Raw genomic sequence first — 22,696 nt, forward strand, 5'->3', positions numbered from 1 at the left:
ACCAGTGTCTCTTACGTGAACTTTGGATAATTCAACTTGCCTGCGATCGCTCAAAACGATGTTACTGAAGTTTCAGCCTCGACGAGCGGATCTGTCATCGCACAAGAGGGCTGAGGCCTGTGTTCCGACTGGAGCTGAATAAAATGGGCCAATCTGAGTCAAATCAGAGCCTCAGCAAAGCATTGGCAGCCCAAACATGAAACAAACTTTGATGTGCCTCACCACTGGGTCCTCTGCTGTCGTCAGAGAGGAGGAAACGCTTTTCCTTCAAACAGAAAACTCTATGAACGAGTGGGAGATAAAGAGAAGAGAACACAAGGAGGACGGACACGCAGATAAGAAATGGGGGGTGCCGCGGGGAGAGATGGTGGGTGATGTGGAGTACGTTTCAGATTCGGATGTTGGATCTCTGTTTATGTGTGTGTGTGTGTGTGTGTGTGTGTGTGTGTGTGTGTGTGTGTGTGCACTGACCTCATACTGTGTCATCATCGGAAGTTCAGCTCCCTCTGGCTGCTTCCATTTGGGGCAGAGTTGAGGGAAAAGAAAGAGACAGACGAGGGGGAATGAATAAATAATAGGATAATGGTATTGACAGCAGCGCACCTGGTTATGCTTGACTAACTTTGTGGAGGTTGATATAAAAAACAAAAGGAGTTAGCAGACGACAAATTGGTTGCTTCAGCTGTGAGACACCGACACGTAGAGAAGTAGAAACCAGTCTCTGGAGAGAGTCAGAGGTTTAGCTGAAGGAAGGAAAACAGCAACAACAACAAAAAGGTCAATACACATCTACATGCACAAGGAAAGGCAATATCGTTATTTGATTGACAAGCTATTTAAATGACATACTGCTTTAGCACGAGTGTGTGTATGTGTGTGTGTGTGTGTGATTTGCAGGTATTACTCATGTCATGGGGACCTCAATCTTTCACATTATTGGAGACGTCTTTCTTTTGGGGTAAAAAAGAAATCCCCTAACTCAAATGAATGTTTCAAGTGTCAGGTTTAGGTCTAGCTTTAGGGTTTGGGTTTGGTTTTGGTTAGGGTTAGGGTTAGAGTTAGGGTAAGGGTAAGGGTAAGGGTAAGGGTAAGGGTAAGGGTTAGGATGAGGGTAAGGGTAAGGGTTAGGGTTAGGGTTAAGGTTAAGGTTTAGCTTAGCTTAAGAAATTACATTTCCTAGAGCATCTCCTGCTTTTACCAGAATTCAGAATTAGCGTCTTCCTTACGTACTCTCGTACATACACCTGAAAGAACACATTCCTTGACAGGAGCAGGATACATCTCATGTGCAGGACATGTGGCGATCCGGTCCGTCTTGTTTTGCTGGGAGAGCGCATTAGAGACGGGTCATTTTCACCAGCGCACACGGCGCCCAGAACAGAGCAGAGGTCAGTGAGCTCTCACATGGCTCCGTCTTGCATCTGTCACTTTGTATGTCATCAGTCCCCTGCCTGCTGTAATGGCCTGGTCAGGTGTGTGTGTCTCTAACGAAGCTCCTGCGATGCATGATGACGAGGTAGATTGGTGGTCAGCCTCAACAAACACGAGGTTACGAGGCCACGGCGGGTCTATAAACCTATCACTGGATTACACCCCCCCCCACCACCACCCACATTATTCACATTGAATCACATTCCTGCCTGGCGATGCTGCTACATCGAGGTTGCCATGACTCCCTGACAGGAAGGGGAGAAGATAGAGATGTCATGATCCAATTCGCCTGTGGAAGAAATTAATCAGAGGACGTCAGGTAATGCGATGGCTATAAGTAACCACAGCTGCTTCGTCATCCAAATTCACCTGTCCTCTCCTCCTCTGGGGGGGTTCGCCCGAAAAAAGAAAAGAAAGCTCAATGCTTGTGTCGCAAAATGAGGTATGACTCAGCGTGTCACCTTGCTCTGCCTCGGCAGAAAAGTGGGTCTCATCTTCAGAGTTTAGTCAATCCCCCTTTTTGGCTGTGGGTGTATGCTGGGTGACGTGGGGGGGGGGGGGGGGGGGTGACGTGGGGGGTGGGGGGGGGTGATGTGACCGTCTCTGCATGTGGATGAGACTTGTAAACTGCTTTAGGGACTAAGTGATCTCGTCTGTATCTGATATGAAGGAAACAGAATAAACAACAGAATACATAGAAATAAAGGGTGATGTGGTAAAGACGGGGTACATGAACAGTATGTTGTCTTTTTTTCGGCTTGTAGCAGCTACGGAGAATAAACAACTGCTATGCTGCAAGACATAAGGACGATTCAACACCTTGTCTCCAGCTCCCTGCCGAGCTGAATCTGTCCATACATGTCTGGCCACAGCTCATGTTCATGGTGTGACAACAGGCATGAAAGAGGCATCAGAAAAAAATGACACAACCCACAATCAGACGTGAAGGGGAATGCAACAATGATGCGAAACTGAGAGAGTGCCGGATGATAGAATAAGTCAAATGACCACCAAAAAACTGCCAAGGCTTGAATTGTTTTTGCTCCAGTAACAAAAAAGTAGCTCTCCGTGTCTTCACTTTTTTGCATCTTGTTATTTTTCTGGGCGAAAAAGCCTCATTATCTCAAGTGCAAGCTTGTTTGCTGCTCGTCTCCACGATGAGACAGAGTGTAAACATCTTTTCAGGCTGCGAGTTGGAGTCAATACGCTCTAAAATTCTCTGAAGAGTGTGAAATACAGGATAAAATCAATGTCTCTCTCTCTCTCTGTTTCCCTCGCTCTGCTGCTGCAGCTGCTCCACATCTGCCTCCTCCTCCTCTTTTCCTCTTCTCTCTGACCCCCCCCCCCCCCCCCACCACCACCACCAACTCTGAATGGCCACTGGTTCTCATCAGGACCACGGAGGCAATGGATACGAAGACGCGAGACTCGAGGGGGCAGCGTACTCGACAGAGTCTCGTCTACGTCACTGCCCCTCCGTCACCTCGACGTCAGGACTACATCAGCTGCCCGCCCTGCCCCGTATGAGAGGGGTCGGTCGAACCCGCCTACGCCTCTGCATCTGAGGTTAATGTTGGAAACAACCAACGAATGCCCTCGGCCCTCTCTGACGCACTCACAAGAAACTCTCTGTTTAGAAAAAAGTAGTTAACTCAGCTTGTATCCTGAAAGTATAACTGTAGTGGAATTTTCTCCAAGATGCAGTGGAACTAAATTATAACGGAAAAAACAACTGTTTAAATTAATGAAGAAATTCTAAAACTTTTAAGGTTCTTATTTTCAGTTTTATATTTAAGTAAATTTGTTTATTGTACCATACACAATCGTCTTTCAGAAAAAATATATTTGACGTGTTCTTCATCCTGTTAGTCTGGTCAATTTTCCATATAGCGACAATACAACATTCATCCACCGGTGGCGACCAAGACACTTTGGCTTCACTTTTGGGAGCTGTCATGTCGTCCATCTTTGCTATAATCATTAACAGTCGATTAATTAGAAAGGAATCAATAACAATGTTTCAAGAATGTAAATTCACTTAAAACATATGAGTCTGTTCTCTGTTCTCAGTGGAATCAACCAAAACTAAAACCTGGAGTATTTAATTTTCTCTGCACAGGAGGTTATGTGTTCAGTTTTTAATTCACGTCCAGGGACTTTCTTTCACTCTCTTTAACATTATGAAACAGGGCATTTTCCAACATTTTCCAACATTTCTCTGAGAGTAATTCAGACAATGTTTAGGTGAATGATAATTATTCGAATTTGTAGCAGATCCACCTAAAACCGTGCAGTGTCATGTGGGGACCGTTGGGCCTTGACGAAGGTGTTCTTCTAGGCTGCTCTTTGATGACGAAGGGTAAAAGACCCTCTCAGGTGGTTCTGGCAGAGAGTTTGTGAAACAATTCGGATCTGATATTCTCTGTGCTGGCTTCTCAGCCTGCTGCAGCTAATTGGGTCCTCTGAGAGCCACGCAGGGAACACAACTCATGCACTACACACGGACACGCACACACACCCACCCCAACAGAGGACCTCCCAGCCATCTGGTGGGGCCTCACAGTTCCAGGTGCCCCTTTGCTCCTGCTCTCCCCACTCAGGAGACGTGTGACGCCCCACCAGTCTGCTGCTGGGATTGATCAGAGACGCCGCGTCGTGCCTTGTCGCTGTAATCTCGCAAAAAACCCGCAGGTCACGACTCATGTGTACGTTTTCCCCGCTCAGCTTTGCACTCACGTCCCGTCGTCCTCTTGATCTGATTAAGACGCATTAATGTTCTGTACCACAAATCAGCCCACAGTGTTTCTACCAGGGTGGATGGGAAATGCAGCACTGCTGACATCAAGTTGTAGAGGCTGGGAACTACACCTGAGTCAGGGCGTCATCGGGATGATTCAGCTGCAGCTCACTGGATAGTAAAAGATGCTGAATACAGACAGGTCATTTCTGCCACACACGTTCTGAGCACCGCAGGGAAAACACAGGCTGATTAATATTGGCTTTGATACTTGTGTTCGGTGGAGCTGTTACAGTGCTGCAGACCATGCCTTACTGGTGCACTTCAATGGAGCAGGCCGTCATTCCATTGAATGTCTCATACCTGTTGTCAGGAGGTCATCTATTCAATCTAACCGTTCAATCTACGTACTCAGTGATTGGCCGCCATGTTTCAGTGGAGCGGGGGTTCAGAGACGGACCACTGAGAGTCAGCTTCCTCTTCTGGGGGGGAGGCGTGGTGGGGGTCATACTCCAAATTCTTACTTCTATAATCTTACATGAGAAATATCCACATCAGACACACTGCCTTTGTCCATCCAGATTTTAGAGCTACCTGTGTTTTTTTACACCTGGAGGATGCAACAAGAAGTTAGATTTCAAGGGATAATAATAAAGGTGAACTGCAAATTGAAAGTGAAGCTGTGAATCAGTCGACCTGCACACACTGACCACAACATTAAACTCTGACAGCACGCTTTGTTTCTGACATTTTGTAAAAACCCTTTCTAATGCACTGATTCTCTGGGTAAAGGGTTCATCCATGAAGACATAGTGAAGACAATGTTTAACCTGCTCGTCTCTGCAGCACAGACACTGTCTGTAGACTCCAGACTTGTCTCATCACTCGGCGATGATTTACAGCATTTAGAATGATGCATGACCAGCACATAGACAAAGTGAGTTTTGTTTGAGGATGACATTGCTTCTCTTGTTTTTAGTCCAGACATTACAGTGGGCCCCAGGCAAAGATGACCTGCTGGGCCCCTATTAACATCTGTCCCTTACACACTGTGCTGCGGACACAGTGTTACCACAGAGGTAATAATATATTACATTTGTGATATATTAGTTTTTCATGTAAAATATGTTCTGTTCTCTTATTTCTACTTCAATCTATTTCTTGCACCTCGTGACCCTTGATATGTTCATGACAAAACTCATGGAAAAACATTGGTGAATTGAAAAGTCTGACATGTTGCATGGGTCAGTCTGTGTCGTTAGTCCTTAGTCCTTTTGTGATGAAAGGAATTCTTAGTCGATGCTTCAGTTTTGAAGAAATCGTCGACAGAAACTTGAGAAAGAAACTTTCCTCGGGCGTTAGAGGTTTTGTTTTAATGATCATATATAAAGGATGTGTGCTTTATGAGTAAGGTGCTGGTTTGGACCAATTCAAACATCACTCTAGGTGATACTGGAAAGATACAATGCGTTTGTTTCAAGCTTGTAGGGTAAATCTATGAATTCACATCAACATACAGTTTTCTCGTGCCTGACAGGCTTGATTACCAAGTGGGAAAAGCAGCAAAGTGAGTCCTTCATGAATACATGAGAGAAGCTTTGTGCCAGCATCCACTTTTGATATCTTGTTCCTTGTGTTAGGCTCTTTGAAGCATAGATAATTCATGAATGAATAAACTTGGGCAGGATGAGGATCAGTAAACGTGTTGTAGCAGTTCCTGACCACGTGAGGGCGCAGTGGAGCCATGGGATTTGAATTACCTTGTAATTTTGATCTGCCGACCAACTATCCAATGTTAAAGCCCTGTCGTTGATCAGGAGGACACCATCTCATAATTCTTTTTCGTGAAATTCAAGAAAATTAAAAAAAATCCATGTTTCTCAAGTAAAGGGTAAGAAGTATAGGCGGATGTATGCCAAGAGCAGTTAATAACATAAGAACTTTTAGGTTTCGAGGTTGTTTATACATCTAGCATCTCTGACAAGTGATTTTACACAACCACACAGGGACATAAACCCCTAACATCTGGGCGTTTAACCCATAGAGTGGAGCTTTCTCTGTATTCTTCCATTTACCTCACCCACATGGCTGTTTCCTGAATCACAATGACTTCTCACTTCCTTCTCCCAGAAGTAACTGAGGGGGAACATACACAGGAGTGCACACACAGTATTACTAAACATTCCACTAGTCAGGGCAGCAAGAAACACAAATAAATCAATTTTATTTCATATTCGTGAAGTTTCAGGGTCAAGAAAGAAACACTCAATTTGAAGTCAAAGAAAAACAACTTTATTTAAGTGTAAACAAAAAAAAAACTGCATAGGAAATGTTTAAAGTCCATTGAGTACAGAGAGAGCAGCAGGTGGCCAATATATTATTGTCTCCTTTGCCTTATTTAGACTGAAGACCTGACATGTGCACTTCCACTCAGCACAACGTGTGTGTGTGTGTGTGTGTGTGTGTTCAGGGAGGGGAGTTGGACTGGAAAAATACACACACACATGGTTTTGACTGGTAGACATATGGAAAGTCACACACATACACACACACTGACACACACGGCGGCATGGAAGAGGAAGCACCAGCAGCACCCTTCTAAACTCAGCTGGCCACACTGGCCCGCCCTGCCTCTTGGGACTGTGAGGAGAATACATTCAGTGGATCTCTGCTCAGACAACACAGATGCAGCGCACAAACACAGTGACCACTCCGCACACACCCGGCTGCTGGGAGAACGGGACAGGTGGGAACAACAAGAGCCTGGACAAGCTGCTGTCATCCCCTCGAGCCAAACGTCCCCCCCAGACAGGCTGGTTTTTATTAATGAACACGATGCGGCATGTTCCTCTATAATAACATGATTCCAACATCTACTCATAATAGTATTGCTGGTGTGAAAAATTTGCAACAGATCTTAGAGCGGAGTATTTATTTTCTGAATGTGGTCTCTGTTCAGTCTTATAAGGCTTCCAGCAGCTGGTTGTAGGGAGTGAGCATCAACAAGATCCCATTTGACCCTTTTCTTCACAAAATACATTCTAAAAGGGCCAATGAGCATCAAGTGGTGTGAAGTATTTGTACTTTCTGGTTAAAGGAAAAAGAAAAATTGGCAACAAAAACAAAAAGATTAATCAGGGGAAACTAATTGAAATATTTTTTTTCTCAGATTGACAAGTAATTTGTTTTCATAATAGGTAACTGGACACAAAGGAATCAGACTAGTACTGAGAGTTCATTATGATGGGGGGGGGGGGAAGAAGTCACTACTTCATCACTACGGGACACGTTTCAATGAGACACCTGCAGAGCAGGGCTGCTGAGAACTACCTGAGTTTAATTTTTTGCTTTCTAAAATTTCAAACTTTTTTTTTTTTTTCTTTCTTTCTTTCTCTCTCTTTTTCAATACACTCATTAAAAGGAGGGCTACGACCTTGAACACGTCACCTGGTGCACCTTTGCTTTTTTTCCCTCACTCTTTAAACCGTGAGAGGCAAAATATAAAATGGTGGACATAAACCACAGGGGCCCGATCAAAAAAGCACGAGTGGATTGCAGTCAACCAATCACATGCTCAGCAGCCATCGCCACACATCCTGGACTTTTATAAAGATGAGGAGGGGAGCTGATAGTTTGTACTGGGGAGTCCTAGTTGCTTCTCACATGACAGCGAGAGATCCCAAAACAACATCCACGCACAAAATGGCTGCACTCAGTACTTTACACTTCGGCAGGAAGCTTTCAGTGCCTCCGTACAATACATAGCTCGAGTGTGAAAGGACTTTATGTTCATTTATCCATTTTCCGCATTTAGAAGGGAGTTAAAGGTAATGAAGCACTAGCGTTTGAGGGGCCGACCAGCCTTCTGCATTCATCTCAAAACTCGGCCTCTGCTGCTGCTCAGGAATTGAGGCGTGGCTAGCTTAACAGGTTGTGCTCTGCAGAGCCTCTTGAGAACAGGAAATACAATCGCCAAGGTCAAAGGTTAATTCCATCCAAAGCAATACACACATATAAATCTTTGGGTATATATTTTGGTAAAAATCATCCCAATAGTCAGCTTCCCACCCCATCTGAGTTTTTCAAACACCTATCTGAGAGACGTCAGTATAATACAAGGACTTTTTAAAGCATGCAACAAAATGAAAAACAAAATAAAGGTTTAAAATACATATTTTTTTTCTCTTTAAGAGTGAAGACCTAAAGATCTCAAAGATAGAATTCTGGAATCTTAATTAAAATCTGATGCAACGTGAATGAACACTTCACTGAATAACACTGAAAAGCAAAAAAACTAATCTTACTGGTGAAACTAGGTGTTGGGTTCAAAGCAGCAGGGTCTCTCGACTGGAACTGGATCCCTATCAATGTGCTAATAGCTCGACTTAAATAACAATCCAGCCTGTGTAAATCCTCTGACGTGTTTGTTAAAAACAGTCAGAGGCTGAGTTCAGACTTGTCTCCAAGCCCTCAACATGAATCACCAAGCATTTTACAGTCCGAGCTGAAATATTGGTTAATTGTGCTGATTTTAGAGGTTGTGGTTGTGCATTTTAAGTTCTTAACTCTTTAAAAGAGGCAGTTTCCTCTTCCCCTCACCCCTTGTACACAGTCACAAAATACAAATGTAATCTGTATGTTCTTCATCATCATGATGATTAGCTAAAGATAAATGGGGCCCAGCCCTGTTAAGCGCATCCAGTCAGGAGAGCGAGGATTGGTCCTGGTGTGCTCTGATTTTACATCTGTTTCTATGATATAATGGTCCAGTGACATTTCTCGTTCTCCAAACAGTGCGGTCCAAATGCCAGCTCTGTTTGGCACAGAAGTCTCCCGGATCATTTTGGCACAATGCTTCCATCTGAAATATTTTGTGATAAAAAGGCAGAGTTTTACCAGGCATTTTACAGTAGATTCGACAAACCAAAAGCTGTTAAGGGCTGCCAGGTGGAGTGATGAACATAACACAAGTTTTAATTTGGACTCTGAACAGTACCAAGATCTTTGGTCCTAGAGCTATGAGACATCCTGTAACACAAGAAGATTCAAAGAATGAGGTATATTCGTAATGCATTAATATCTGACGAGGTATGCTTAAATAAAGAGCAATGAGGTATTCAGAATGAGAGTTACAAGTTGAGGTATTTGAATGTTTAAATGCACAGTAGCTATGAGTAACACATTTGAGGTATTCAGGAATTGAGGTATACAAGAGGAGGTTCAACGAGTGTTGAGGGGAAAGGATATCTGAGATATGAGGATGTAAATCCTGATCATGTGCACACAGGCCCTCTCCTCAGAGGCGAGAGCCGGTCAGTGACTCTTTTCATGGGTCCCAGGATTCTGTGCCAGGCTAAGGAAGTGGCTAACAGAACCTTAATTGTCTTAGTGCTTCCAGCGAGACACAGAGGGTAAGGGGATTCAAAAACCCACAATGCTTTCACAACAAAGACTTATAATCTATTTGTTTCTATGGAAATTAGAGAGGGATATAAAGGCTAATGAAAGATTCTACTTTCAGCCCACAGGCCGTCTAACACTAATAAAACCGGGGGCATCATTTGATGGCTGATGCGATAAATGCGAGAGGGAAGAAAGGGGTTCTCTTTGGTGCAGTGTTCCTCTGTCCTGTACTCGAACATCTCTGCAGACAGACGACAAGGGTCTTCTTCTAAACCCTGCCTCAAACAGTGAGGGTCTTGGTCTCTGCAGGATGTACAAGTACTCATGCACAATATACTTTGCCCCAAGTACACTTTATCCATCTAAGCCTAGCATGGACAGTGCTATGAACTCACAACTGAGTTTTGTGAACTTTAGAATTCCCAGCAACAATGATTATTCAAGAAAATGTTTTTAAAGGGGAGGATTCGTTTATTAAATAGCTAAATCTAGATCTGGCCAATGTGCAGAAATTCTAACTTTGGTTGACTATAACATTTGGTCTTTAGACCTTCATCTTTAGAGGAATCCGTCAACTAGCGTTGAATCTGGAGATGACTTCACAGCTCCAAACATCAATAAATAGGGCATGGCTTCACAATGGTGCCCTCCTCATTGGACTGGACTACAGGCCCCAGGAGCCAACGGGGGGTGGCTTACATCGGAATCCAGAGGATTGTAATGTTAGCCCTGTGATTTGATGTCATTAATGTCCTCTGGACGGCCGAATTAGATGTCTTCATCTGAGGCTTTTGTTACACAGCATGCCTCATCAAAAAGGTGTCATTCAATAATATGATTAAATCTCTATGTTAAGATCACTAATAGATCCAGATCCTGGAAGGTTTTCTCCAAAATCCTTTGGTGGGTCCTCGCTTTCGGAGGAGACGCTGCTCTCCTTGCATTCGAGTCTTTGCATCATCGTTGTTCATGCAATTGTCTGGAGAGCACAGGTTGTCTTACTTTATCAAAACCAGAATTCATCCAGTCTTACAAGACACGGTTGGGGTGGGGCGGTGTATGGATGCTAAAGCTACTTTAGGTAATTTTATTACAGGGCTTATTTCGGGGATCTCAGGGATCATTTTGAAGATGGTTCCCTAAACTATTTTCTCGTGAATCAATAAAGTAGCAAGTAAAGCTAGAGGGAGCGCCTGAAAAGTACTGATCATTCTAATCAGTCCTACAATGACCTGAGCTAATTTTGATTCTATCAAGTTTGGCATCACTTCTCACACACTTCGGCTATCATCACACAAAAAAACTCAACAGAGCCACGAGAGACGAGGATTGATGCATAAGCGAAAAATGAACAAGCCAAAAACATGAAAAGGACACTACTGTACCCTAATTTCCCCTCCAAGCGAGCCGTCTGACAATAAATCATGCAGCCTCTACAGTGGTCTGAGTATTGTCTCAGCAACAACATTCAGGAGGTTCACTTTAACTCATATTTTCAAAATGCACAGCAAGAATTCCATTAATCCTGTGCAAATATCAACTGAAGAGTCTATTCTTTTTTTTGTCTCTCTTAAATAACAAACTATAGAGTTAGACTTTTCTTCTTTGTAAAACTTCACGGACTAAAACCTCTGCTCAGTGACTATGAGTACATTCATAAAGAGCTAAATGAGGTAGGTGTGGAGCAGAGGGTGTAAGATTTCAAGAAAAGTGAGAAATTCCCTGAGATGGATTCGTAAGGAGAGCTAACAGAAAGAACTCAGAGCAGTTGAGAGCGACGAAGGGAAATATGGCTCTTTGTCTACTGATTATCAATTTGTAGAGGTCCCCTTTGTCATACAAACCACAGATATCTGATTTGGAAAATATCAATGCAAACGAAAAAAAAGAAAAAAAATCTATAGTTTTATTTTCCCTTCATTTCAACTTGCTCTCAGTCCTCTCTAAGCTCTCCTCCTGTTCTGACAGTTGATTCATTCCCTCGCCTCCATTTCCTTCATTGAAAAAGCTGAAAGGACAAATGGAGGGAGAGAATGCAACTATTTTTTTTAGAATTTGAGAATGCGATTATTTCCAAAGTCAACAACCACAATGACTCCGTCAGGCGTCACAGCCACACCGGAGGGGCGATCCATCTGTCCAAAGCCGCTCCCCTGGGTGCCAAATTTGCATAAGAAGTTTCCATTGGGCTCGAACACTTGGACTCTGTGGTTGCGGGAGTCGGCTACGATGATGCGGTTCTCCTGGTCCACGGCGACACCCTGGGGCCGCAGGAACTGCCCGTTCCCTGTGCCTTCGGAGCCCAGAAAGCGGGCCGACTGGCAGTCAGGCCGGATGACCAGGAGCCGGTGGTTGTTGAAGTCGGTCACCACCAGGTGGTCTTCGTGGTTAAAGGCCACTCCTCTGGGAGAGTCAAAGTGTTTCCACAGGGCCCCTTCAAAGCCGTACTTGTTGAGGAAGGACCCGTCGGGGGCGAAGAGCTGCACGCGGTGGTTCCTGGTGTCGGAGACCAGGATCTTACCCTCAGAGTTGACAGCCACATCCCAGGGATAATTGAACTGCCCATTCTTGGTACCCTTTTCCCCAAACTTGAGCAGGAACTGGCCCTCAAAAGTAAACACCTGTCAGACAAAGCAAATGTCTTAGAGTTCAACATGTTTATATGTCGCGTGGAGAGAGAATAAGCAGGAGGAACTGTGTGTTTACACATGTATAGAACATGGGTTTAAAAAAGTTCAGAGGCCAACATGTTTCTGGAACTAACACAATTCTAGTCTTTTTTTTTTTCTTTCCTGTTGACCTTCAGACACATACATGATTTGTGTTGATGCATGTATTTTAGGGGTTTTGATACCTGTACACGGTGATTGTCCTTATCAGCCACAATGATTCGTCTCTGACTGTCACATGCGACCCCGGCTGGACGATCAAACTGACCAGGCCGAGAACCCAGAGAGCCAAACTTATGGTGGAAGGCACCACAAGGCTTGTATATCTGGAGAGGGAAGAAGAAACACTTAAATTTTCTTAGGATGTTACATTGCAGCCCTAACTTGTGTTTTGGGAGAACTAGAATTAGCGTACTGTGGTTGCATGTGTCCGCCAGCCAGTGCAGGCTCCTTGTAGATATATCTCTACATACCCCTTTTTTATTACATATTCATATAAGGTCACTGTGACCTTTGACCACTGAAACGTAAATCACGTCTTCATGAGAAACCACTATCATAATTTCCATATTTGATTGATAAGACAACTGATCAAGCCCTACCTGTACTCGGTTGTTGCTTCGATCAGCCACCACCACGTAGCCCTCCTTGTCCACGCTGATGCCCCAGGGACGACAGAGCTGACCATCTCCTTCCCCCTCACAACCGAAGGCTGCGACTTGTGAACCAAGAGCCCCATAGCTGCGCCCCGACTTCACCATCACCTTAAAGGGGCTGCCCTGGATGTGCTGGTTACACACCAGCACTGAAACGAGGAGCTCCCCTTCACACTTGGGCACGTAGCCGACGGTGTACGAGCCATTCTGGTGGTCTGTTACCTCTGCTGCAGACAGGTTTCCATCGCCAACTGACATGACTATTGAAGACACCGTGTCACCACCAGAGAGACGTGGCTCGCCATCATGGTCATATCCAATCACAGTAAAGGAGGCAGGCTTGCCACGAAGCGCACTCTTCAGACCCTCCCCGTGGGCTTTGGTGACCGGGGCAAAGGCTCCACTACTGATCAGACCCATGGACTGGGTGGCTATGTGCAGAGCCTGTGGGAACCATGATGGAATAAGTTCAGTTTTCTTTTCCTTAAATAATATCCTGATAAACTCAGAGCAGATGAATGCCTTGTCTTCATTACTGCGGTTTAAAGAAAATCTCCAGATGACTTTCATTTTAGAAAATAACTCAACAAGAACACAACCTACATAATATAGTCGTCATTTGTTGTTTGTGTTGTTTTGGTGCATGCTCAACACAAAACAACAATGAGCATGCATGAAGTAAGCTGTGACATCAAGTACACAAGAATACACACAACAAAAACATGAGGCTCAAATGTAGAGGGAAAGTAAGTTTTACAAAATATCTGCAATTAGTATGGACAGGATGTTAAATTATAATATGTCAATAATGTATTGAAACAGGAACAGTAGATATAATATGTAGTGAAACCCATCTAATGCCACACTGATTTAGCTTGAGTGCTTACCTGGTCTGGAGGAGTAAACATGAAGCGGTCGTCCTCTTGCGGCTGAAGCAGGCCCCTGAGAGCCTTGAGCTCATGGATCTGTGTGAGCATTCGCTCCCTAGCCAGCAGCACATCGAGGTGGTGGCCCTCATCCAGCACCTGGCTGACAGCGGCGATGGTGCAGTCCAACTTGGTCAGACTCTGGTGCAGCTTCTCCACTTGCAGGTACAGAGACTTGGCCTTCACCTGACGGATCTTCTCTACCTGCAGAGAGACAAAGCACATCACGAAGATGATTTAGTTCACCGAATAGCAGGAAAAAGCACAAAACAAAAAGGTGTGATTGTTAAGTATGAAGTTTTTCACCCAAAACACAGACACAACTAGATTTGATCCATCTATACTCGGGCTGCAATTATTGATTATTTTCATCATCTATTAATCTATCGCTTACTTTCTTGATTAATCGATTAGTCGTTTGGTTTCGCAATGGTAAAAAATGCTGATCTGTGTTTACCAAAATCCAAGATGACCTCCTAAAATGTCTTGTTTGGTCCAAAAACCTCAGAAAGAGGAAATATTCACATTTGAAGAGCTTAAAATTTGAAAATGTTCAGATTAATACTGTCAAAACTTTGTGGGGGTGTGGTGGACCCCATTTGAAACCACTTCTTTGATTATACTCATTTTATTTACTTCAAATATAATTTGGAGTTACAAAGATATTAAGTCTCCTGGAGCCTGTCACTGCAGATTAGTCACAGCAAAACTGTCCACAGGATGGCAGCAATGTGCTGACCATACCAAGTCTGCAGGATATTCAGGCGGATGAAGAAGAAAAGTGCCTGACATGCATTTAGTTGATGCACAGTACATGTATGTCACATCGCCTGAATATCATAAAAGAACAGAGGGCCAAGCGCCACTTTACCACGACACATCTGTGTTATGATGGATAAAGTTACAGTAGAGGCAGTGAGAATAGAGCATTAAAGAGGGTGGCAGAACCTGAGGAGCAGAGATTGTGCTCTTACTTAGCGTCACCTAACAGAAGAGTTGGACACAATAGGCTGACTGGCTTTATTTTCTAACGTTGAAAGAGACAAAGAGCCTCAAAGAGAGGGGTCTATTGTTAATCCCTGGGATAAGTGGAAGTGCAATTTGCATCTGTGAGACTAGAGTTACACTTTATAGTCAGTGAAGACAAAGACTTGAGTTAGGCTTTTGATAGACACGACTAGTTTTAGCTCCTCTATTGAAACACCCATTGGTAGAGTTGGTGTGTATTTCAGCGCAGCAACCAGACAGAGATAGAGGAAGGAACATCTGGGGAAAATGTCTTGACAATGGGGTCCGAACTTTCTTGGGAGTTTGCCTTTCACATATGGAGAATGCAGCAGGAGATTCTTCAGTGTCCAGCACAAACACCTCTGGAGGTTCGAGTGAGGGTAAGCCTCTGGGTAGAGCATGCAGGAGGCAGGACATGCCGTATAAATTCCATTGTGGAGTTCCCAGGTTTTGTAAACATACACCCCCTTCCACAAGATTTCCGCAGTTTATACAGAGTTCTGTGTGTTCCTGAAAGCAGCCTTACTTGCAGGTAACAATAATTCATGCAAGCACAACTCCTTTCCTACTCATTCACACAATAACATACCAAAGGCACACATAGACTCCCACTCACTGTCTTTCAGTCTCATGTTTTACCAGTGAGTCACCTTTGGTGCCTTTACCATCGTCTCAGAGACATGAATCTCTAGCTGGTTGACTCAGGGCTGAGTCACTGCGGGGAACCTTCCTGGATTCTGTTTCTGTCTTCCCGTCAGTGCAGGGGACCAACGCAGAGGCTAGCAGTGCAGGAAACACTGGTGGCTTAATTTTAATTTGAGGACATGTATGATTCAGGACTTGTCAGCTCAACCTGGATGCTTCCCAAACTCGAGGCAAGGTAAACAGGTGAGCAAAGCAGCTCACAGGAGGTAGTGATTAAGCAAAGTGATGAAAAGTGCATTGATAAAGTGTGCCATGCTACAAAACAACCAAACTCATCTATACTGGAAAAATTACCTCACAGTTAACTTTCAACATATTGTCAATTTTATTATTAAATTGAGGTTATGGGGTTTAACAAATTATTTTCACTCGCCATTAAGCTTATTTTCCCCCTAAAACAGTGCTGAATGCAGATCCCCATTTTGAGTCCAACTCTTTTATAGTCTAACTCTTTGATAAATAACTTAAAAATAACCTATAAACAGATTCTGCATGTGAATATACAGAATCTGTGGCTGAGGGATAACATTTTGGAGCCTTCTGGTTTCTGTTACGGTTCACAGGTTAACAGTCCATGTGGAGGCATTGGCTGAAATACATCTGCTTTTTATTCTGCCTGCAATCAGATAGCTGTTAATCGAGATTAGGCAAAACTAAAAAAATATAGCTCGACCTGTGTCGAGCTATATTGAGAAAATTTAGTCTTCAAAATGTGTAAACCGAACAGAAGAGTGTTCAGAATTCTGTCTACACCAGAAGCTCCAGAATATTGGCAATTGCACTCAAAAGTTAAAATATCATCAGGCGATAGCCAATGGTCTCTGACGTTGAACAACAGTTAGATAGACTTGTAACAGCTCTATAAATACCGCATGATAATCACACACCATAGAAAAGCACAGCTCCATTTTACATGCAGCTTTCATCAGCAACAACTGGTGTTTCTGACACTCAAAATCATTAATCAAGTGTCCTACGAATACCCTCAGATGGTTAGACTTGCATCTTACATACCACAGCAAAGCATCTTAATTCATTAAACGTGTGTAATGGTTCTTTTCAGTCAGTGGGTCATGTTGCAGGAAAGAAAAAATAAAAAGACAGGGAGAGAGTGTGAGTGTGAGTCTGAGTGTGTGTGTTTATATATCAGGGATAAAGAGTCCTGTAGTGGTGTAAAAAGGATTAAAGAGGGAACACGGGTAAGTGAAAACCTTCTATGTGACACTTTGACCTGCACATGTGCACACACACCGAGCAGTGCTAAGATCTGAGACGCAGGCCACCTTTTACAACGCCACCAAACCTGCTCTGAGGGGAAGCAGGGAAATAAGAGCATGGTGGGCTGGTGGGTGTTCGTTTAAATGTATGTTTATGATCCACCCCTAACACCAGCAACAAATTTGCACATGTACATAAATGTGCAAATGGACGATATAGGCCCAATCCCTTTTCACCCCTTCACCCTACCCCTGGTTTTCGAGGGTTATCTTGCCCCTTTGAGTCAGAAGTGTACTGGTTGAAATCAGTCTTGAATCAGCACTTCAAGAAGCCTCTACATCTTCAGTAGTCGTCACAGCAACCCAACATGTCATCAGTAATCGTCGATGTAATTAGAGACGACAAAATGTTTTGCCAGGGAAGTCATTGTAATAAAATTGTTGAGATCTTAAATAAAATAATGCTCTTTCTTGCAGGTACTAAAGTGACAAACCTGTAATATCCAGATAACATCTATAATAATGCAGGTGAACCAAATTACCAGGTAAATGCTCAAATCATGGTTTTACTGCGCTCCCTCCGTACTATGACAAAAATCATACAGCACAAGGACTTGCCTTCATCCCGTGGAAATTTAAAAGCTTGGATGCTGGAAATCACTTCACATACACATCAAAAGCACACAGCTTCAGGCTGCTAGAAGTGGACTGTATGCAACCCTGCCAGGATGCAATGTTATGAGAGGAGCAGTTAAGTTCAGTAACCTCACTGCTATACGATATTAAACTAAAATATTACAATTATTATCTTAATTTTTAAATACTTGGTGATGGAGATAAATGTGTGGGTCTCTCTCCCATCTTGCTGTAATTCTGTAGGCATTCTGGGAAATTTCCATAGCCCTCAGTTTGAAGTGTGGGTCTGAAATATCTCAGTTTCGAGGGCTGTATAGCCCGAACACTTGCCGCGCCATCGCAGCAAGTATCGGGACACCCTACCCCTACACACTGGAATGCACAAAACGGAGAGGTAGGGCTAAGGGAGAACGGGTGAAATGGGATTGGGTCTCAATATCTGGTTTCAGCTACTTATCATATGAGGGGGATTTTGAACTTGTATGCCTGTATTTCTGTTACAGATCTGACTTGTACAATGGTATTCATGTAGTTAGGTGTCCTTTTTATGACATTTTATGTCATACATTTATTACCTGAGGGTGAGGGATTTGGAGGCACTAGAAGGGCCTCAGGGATGAAGGCTCTTTCTTTCACACAGGAACCCCTCTCAGGGTAACTTTAAACCTGAGAGGCCCTTGCAGAGGGTTTCTGAAGTGCAAGCTGCAGAATAAACTAAGTTTATGAGCTACATCCAGGGTTTTGTTTAACTAAGTACAGTTAACCAATCTGAACAAGTACACTATAAGGCCCTTTTCCATTGGTAAAGAACACCTCTAAATCCCCCTGGCCTTTGCCGGGCAATGGGAATAGATTCAATCAACATTACCTTTCGGGTCACTCTCTGCCAGTAACAAAGGATTTTATCGGCCCAGCAGGATAACATCACACCCAGGTGAGCACACCGATTACTACGTCTTTACTTTGGCAGTCTAGACACTGAAGATGCACTTTTTCTTCCTGTCGCTATGATGCTCATACATCTAGTTATACAAAACATGCGTAGACCTGCTAAAATTTGGTGTAAAAGTAATATAAGCTTACCATACCACATGTCTACAGTACATTCACATTACAGAGGTATAGATTCTGGTATAGGTTGCTTGAATGTAAGGGTATGGATGCAAATAGCTAGGTGTGGATAAGTAGGAATACAAATTTTAGTATCACAAAAATATAAATACAAAATAAAAAAGGTATTTTTCTTATTCAGGAAATATGAATTTACTCCATCAATGTGTCTTTCAAGGGCAGTAACACTTTCAACGAATGAGAGTGCTACAACAACAGTACTCTTTTCACAGGATGGTTCATGAAAACCTGAGTGACAAGTAGAAAAAAACACTAACTGTTCATTATGGCCAATTGGGCCACAGGGACCAGACCAGAACAAGACAGAAACTGTAAAACTCACCTTCCACAGTAGTTCACACTCCCTCTCCTCCAGCGCTTTCTTGTGTCTCAGGACGAGTGCCTTCACCTCAGTCTGCACAACCTTTGCCTTTATCTCCACTTGCTCTGCCATGGCCTGGACCTTCTCCATGCTCAGCTGGAAGAACAAAAACACAAGGCTTAGAGCTCAATGATGAGGTACAAAACCAGATGAGGCAAGACAGCGAAAAGGTAATAAAAGAAACAGTAACATGTGGTGATGAACCAAGTCACATGATGACCTCTCACTCTGCAGTGGGACAGAGGGCCACATAGGAATATCTAAATGCTCAAACAAAGCACTGCCTGGTCTGTGATATGGCTCAGGTGGGATAACAGTTGACCTCAAGAAACAGGATCCAAACCATCAGGAAACATTCAAAGAAAGGACACTATATTTGTCATCTTCCTGGCAAGTGAATGCAACAACATTTGCTTGGGTTTTGTCATCTATTCAATTCTCACATTTGGCAGCTCCTCAGACAAGGGAAAAGGAAATGTGGGCCAGGAATAGGAAGTCAATTCACAGTGCACAAAATGGTAAGGCTTCCTACTGAATTGAGTCACTCTCGTATTTAAAATTTAAATGTTATAAACCTTAGTAACCTCCACTAAGAAGGTCAAGTTTTTATCCGCATTTATTTGTCTGTTATTAACAGGATTACACAAAAACTCCTGGATTGATTACCATGAAATTTTATGGAGGGATGTGGAATGAGTTAGAGAGGAACCCATTAAAGTTTGGTTTGGATCTGGATCAGGGGGTGGATCCAGGTTTTTTCTCTCACTTTCTTTAACATTGGGAATAAGGGTGTTTTTGAAATGTTAATTAATTTGAATTAACATTTCAAAATATATTAACAATATTGTGCAAATAAAATCTGGATCTAGTGAATATAAATGTGGTTTCATTAGGGGAGACCATTGGGCCGTGGCGGAGGTATGCAAGTGTTATTCTACTATCATTTTAGTTTCAAATTTCCAACGTTACTAGAATTATGCATTGAAAAATGTCAAGAGTTGGAAATTTGAATAACATGGCATAGATTCCTAGTCTTTATTATAACTAGATATTTACTACTTAAATCAAACAATTTAAACTTTCAATATGGCGACGTATTATCAACCATATCCAGTAATCTTTGGTCTTGTATTTAAAGTTGAGAATATGTGCCGAACAGGGGTATCTTTTTGTATCCAGTGACAGGATGGTATTGGATAATTTAACTTGGTTTACAATGAAAAGAGGAGAATTTGTAATTATAGGAACTGAAAAGCCACTGTATGATTTGAACCTAAACATTATACTTTAGACAGCTTTAGTTTTCACAACCAACAATTTCAGCTAAATGCACATTTTTCTCTTTGTCTCCCCTTCCCTCCTCCCCCAGTGTTTTATCTGGCTTTTCCTCTGGCGTTTTCTGGGAGGTCACAGGGTGAACTGGACCTCACAGGGACGTAGGGGAGGTAGGATAAGGCTTCCTTTGTGATATCGGCCGCAGGGATCAAAGGTCGGCTAAACCTCCACAGGTCATGATCTGCAACTGATGTCTTAAGACACATACTGCCAACCCCCACGGCAACCTGGCAAGAACAAAGCCTGGCAGCAGGGGTCTTTTTTCTTACACCGGGCCCTTTCAGGCTGGCAGCTAAAGGATCAACTAAATCCAGCCCCCAGAGAGGGAATAGCAGGGAGGGAATCCTTGAGGAAGCGGGGGAAAACTTTTCAAAATTGGATGAGGAAGTATATTGTGTGAAATGTTGTTTTGTTTATTTTTATTAAAAAAAAACTCTTGTTTCAAAATGTATTTATTATAGGTTTTTCTCCCTCCCTGTATCTTTGTCTTAAATTATCTTTTAACTTTCATCCCGTGCTCGAGCTCAGACTTTGATTTTCACACTTTGTTTCCTGTCCTCTTCTGTCTGCCTCTCCCCCTATAGTTGGCATCTTCTCTGCTTCTGGCTTTCCCCCAGCATTTCCAGGAAAGTACAGCTTGGAACACAAAGAGGGTCAAACTGACCAATCGGCATGCAGAGAAAAAGAGCTCCAGCCAACCAGCAGGTCAGTCCAGGGTCAGAGGTCAGGAAAGATAATGGGTGTGGAGTGGGCAAAAATTTCCAACCTCAGGGGACAGGGTTGTGTGTGTGTGTGTGTGTGTGTGTGTGTGTGTGTGTTTACATATTATCTGGCGTCAGCACTTAACTACGGTGGTGACCTCGGACAAAATGGACAAACATTCACCTAACACCACAAGGTCTTGCCAGATGGTAGGCAGTATTTCCTTTGACCCTGCTGCATGTTCCTAGTGCTAATCATACATTCAAATATGTTGAAGTCTGGCATTTGAGCTAGAGCCAGAAGAAAAATTGTGTTTAGAAAGTAATATAGTCCAACCCTAAAAAATGTAAAAGTGCCAATATATCATATTGGTCGGGCTTTAGTCTTGATGTAGGATGTATTTTTGAAATTCGGGGCCATGACATAATTATCGATCCATTAAGGAACAAAGTGTGGGTCACTCATTGAGAAGCCAGAGAAAGGTGAGGCTGGACATCTGCTGAGGAGATAGTACATTTCATCATGTCACGTGACAATAACTAGTGTTTCATGTTTCAGTCACGTCTTTACCAAGGTCATGACACTGCATAACCTTACAGGCAAAGGAGGTGTGAGTGATCTACCCCTGTCCCTCTGCACATGCATCTCTAACACCATGTTTTAAACATAAGGCTACAGCCAAAGAGTATTTAAATATTTTTATTGTTTGGTTCTTAATGTGAAACTTGTCATCACAGAACCAACACATAATTTGTTCAAATTAGTTTCAGGCCTTACTATAGTGTAGGATTCCCAATGTGTCCTTTGCCTCACCGGATTAACGGGCTAACAGTTGTAGGAGTTGTTGCTTCTTACAATGTCAGCAAATTGCAGTACAATTCTGCTTCAAAAAAAGTTATCGTTTTGATTGATAAGACAACACCCCTCAATCTAGTACAAGTCACAGCTAGTTTCCCCAATGATTCCAAACATCAACACCTCATTATTAACTTATTCTGTTTTTACTGTAGTCACATTTTTTAAATGTTAAGACAGTGACAAGGCAGAGAAAATCAGAAACTCATGACATTCATGAAGCCACTGTAATGATCATCACAAAATGAATGCAATTAACTTTTACAGTCTAATGACAAATTCTTATTGTCAATTGTTTCTGAAATATTTGACTGTTTCCCTGATGTCAGTGCCGGTACAATGCATCTCACCTGCTGCTTAATGAGCTTACAGGCCCAACAAGCCTGTGATTAAAGTGTTTGTGAAACCTCTTATCTGCTCTTCACTCCTGTATTTTTCACTATATGAGCCTGGATCTTAGGGGGGGGCGAAGAAAGCTGCTACCATCCAATCTATAATAACGTAAATGAGGAGAGGGTGTGGGTGTGGGTGAGAGTAAGAGGCGGAGGGGTGTTGTGAGGGAGTGAGGGATTGAGTGAATTGGTGAGGGAGAGAATAAGGGGAGGGCAAACTGTTCCACATCTTAAAATAGAGGAGGGGAATTTTCCATTCTCTAAAATCCTTTAAATGCCTCATATAACCTCCCCCATCCTCCACTACAGTCCTCCTCCCCTTTGACCTTCAGCCCTGCCCCCGCCAGACCTCACCCCATGTGACCCACCTCCTTTAAGGGCCAGCTGGACACCTCTAACCCCAGGCTTCCCAGCAGCCCAGGACTGGTCACTCTCAAACATAGTAAAGCTGATCATCTCTAATAGCAGATCGAGGGAGGATGAGAGACACAGCTGCTCTCTCCAGCATCTTGTGACCGCTTGCAGGAGACAG

General features: G+C 43.2%; 1 protein-coding gene across 1 annotated transcript in view; it reads right to left on the reverse strand.

The window, feature by feature from the left end:
* Positions 1 to 6,444: 6,444 nt before the first annotated feature.
* The window catches only part of trim71 (tripartite motif containing 71, E3 ubiquitin protein ligase), a 32,911-nt gene continuing 16,659 nt past the window's right edge, over positions 6,445 to 22,696 (reverse strand). Inside the window, exons 3-7 of the mRNA XM_062410088.1 lie at positions 18,842 to 18,976; positions 13,784 to 14,026; positions 12,843 to 13,340; positions 12,426 to 12,566; positions 6,445 to 12,192 (exon numbers count right to left, since the gene is read on the reverse strand). Of these exons, the coding sequence (XP_062266072.1) occupies positions 11,620 to 12,192; positions 12,426 to 12,566; positions 12,843 to 13,340; positions 13,784 to 14,026; positions 18,842 to 18,976 (1,590 nt within the window). The 3' untranslated portion in view covers positions 6,445 to 11,619. The remainder of the gene's footprint in view (positions 12,193 to 12,425; positions 12,567 to 12,842; positions 13,341 to 13,783; positions 14,027 to 18,841; positions 18,977 to 22,696) is intronic.

The sequence above is a fragment of the Platichthys flesus genome, chromosome 17, assembly GCF_949316205.1.
Source record: "Platichthys flesus chromosome 17, fPlaFle2.1, whole genome shotgun sequence".
Lineage (NCBI taxonomy): Eukaryota > Metazoa > Chordata > Actinopteri > Pleuronectiformes > Pleuronectidae > Platichthys > Platichthys flesus.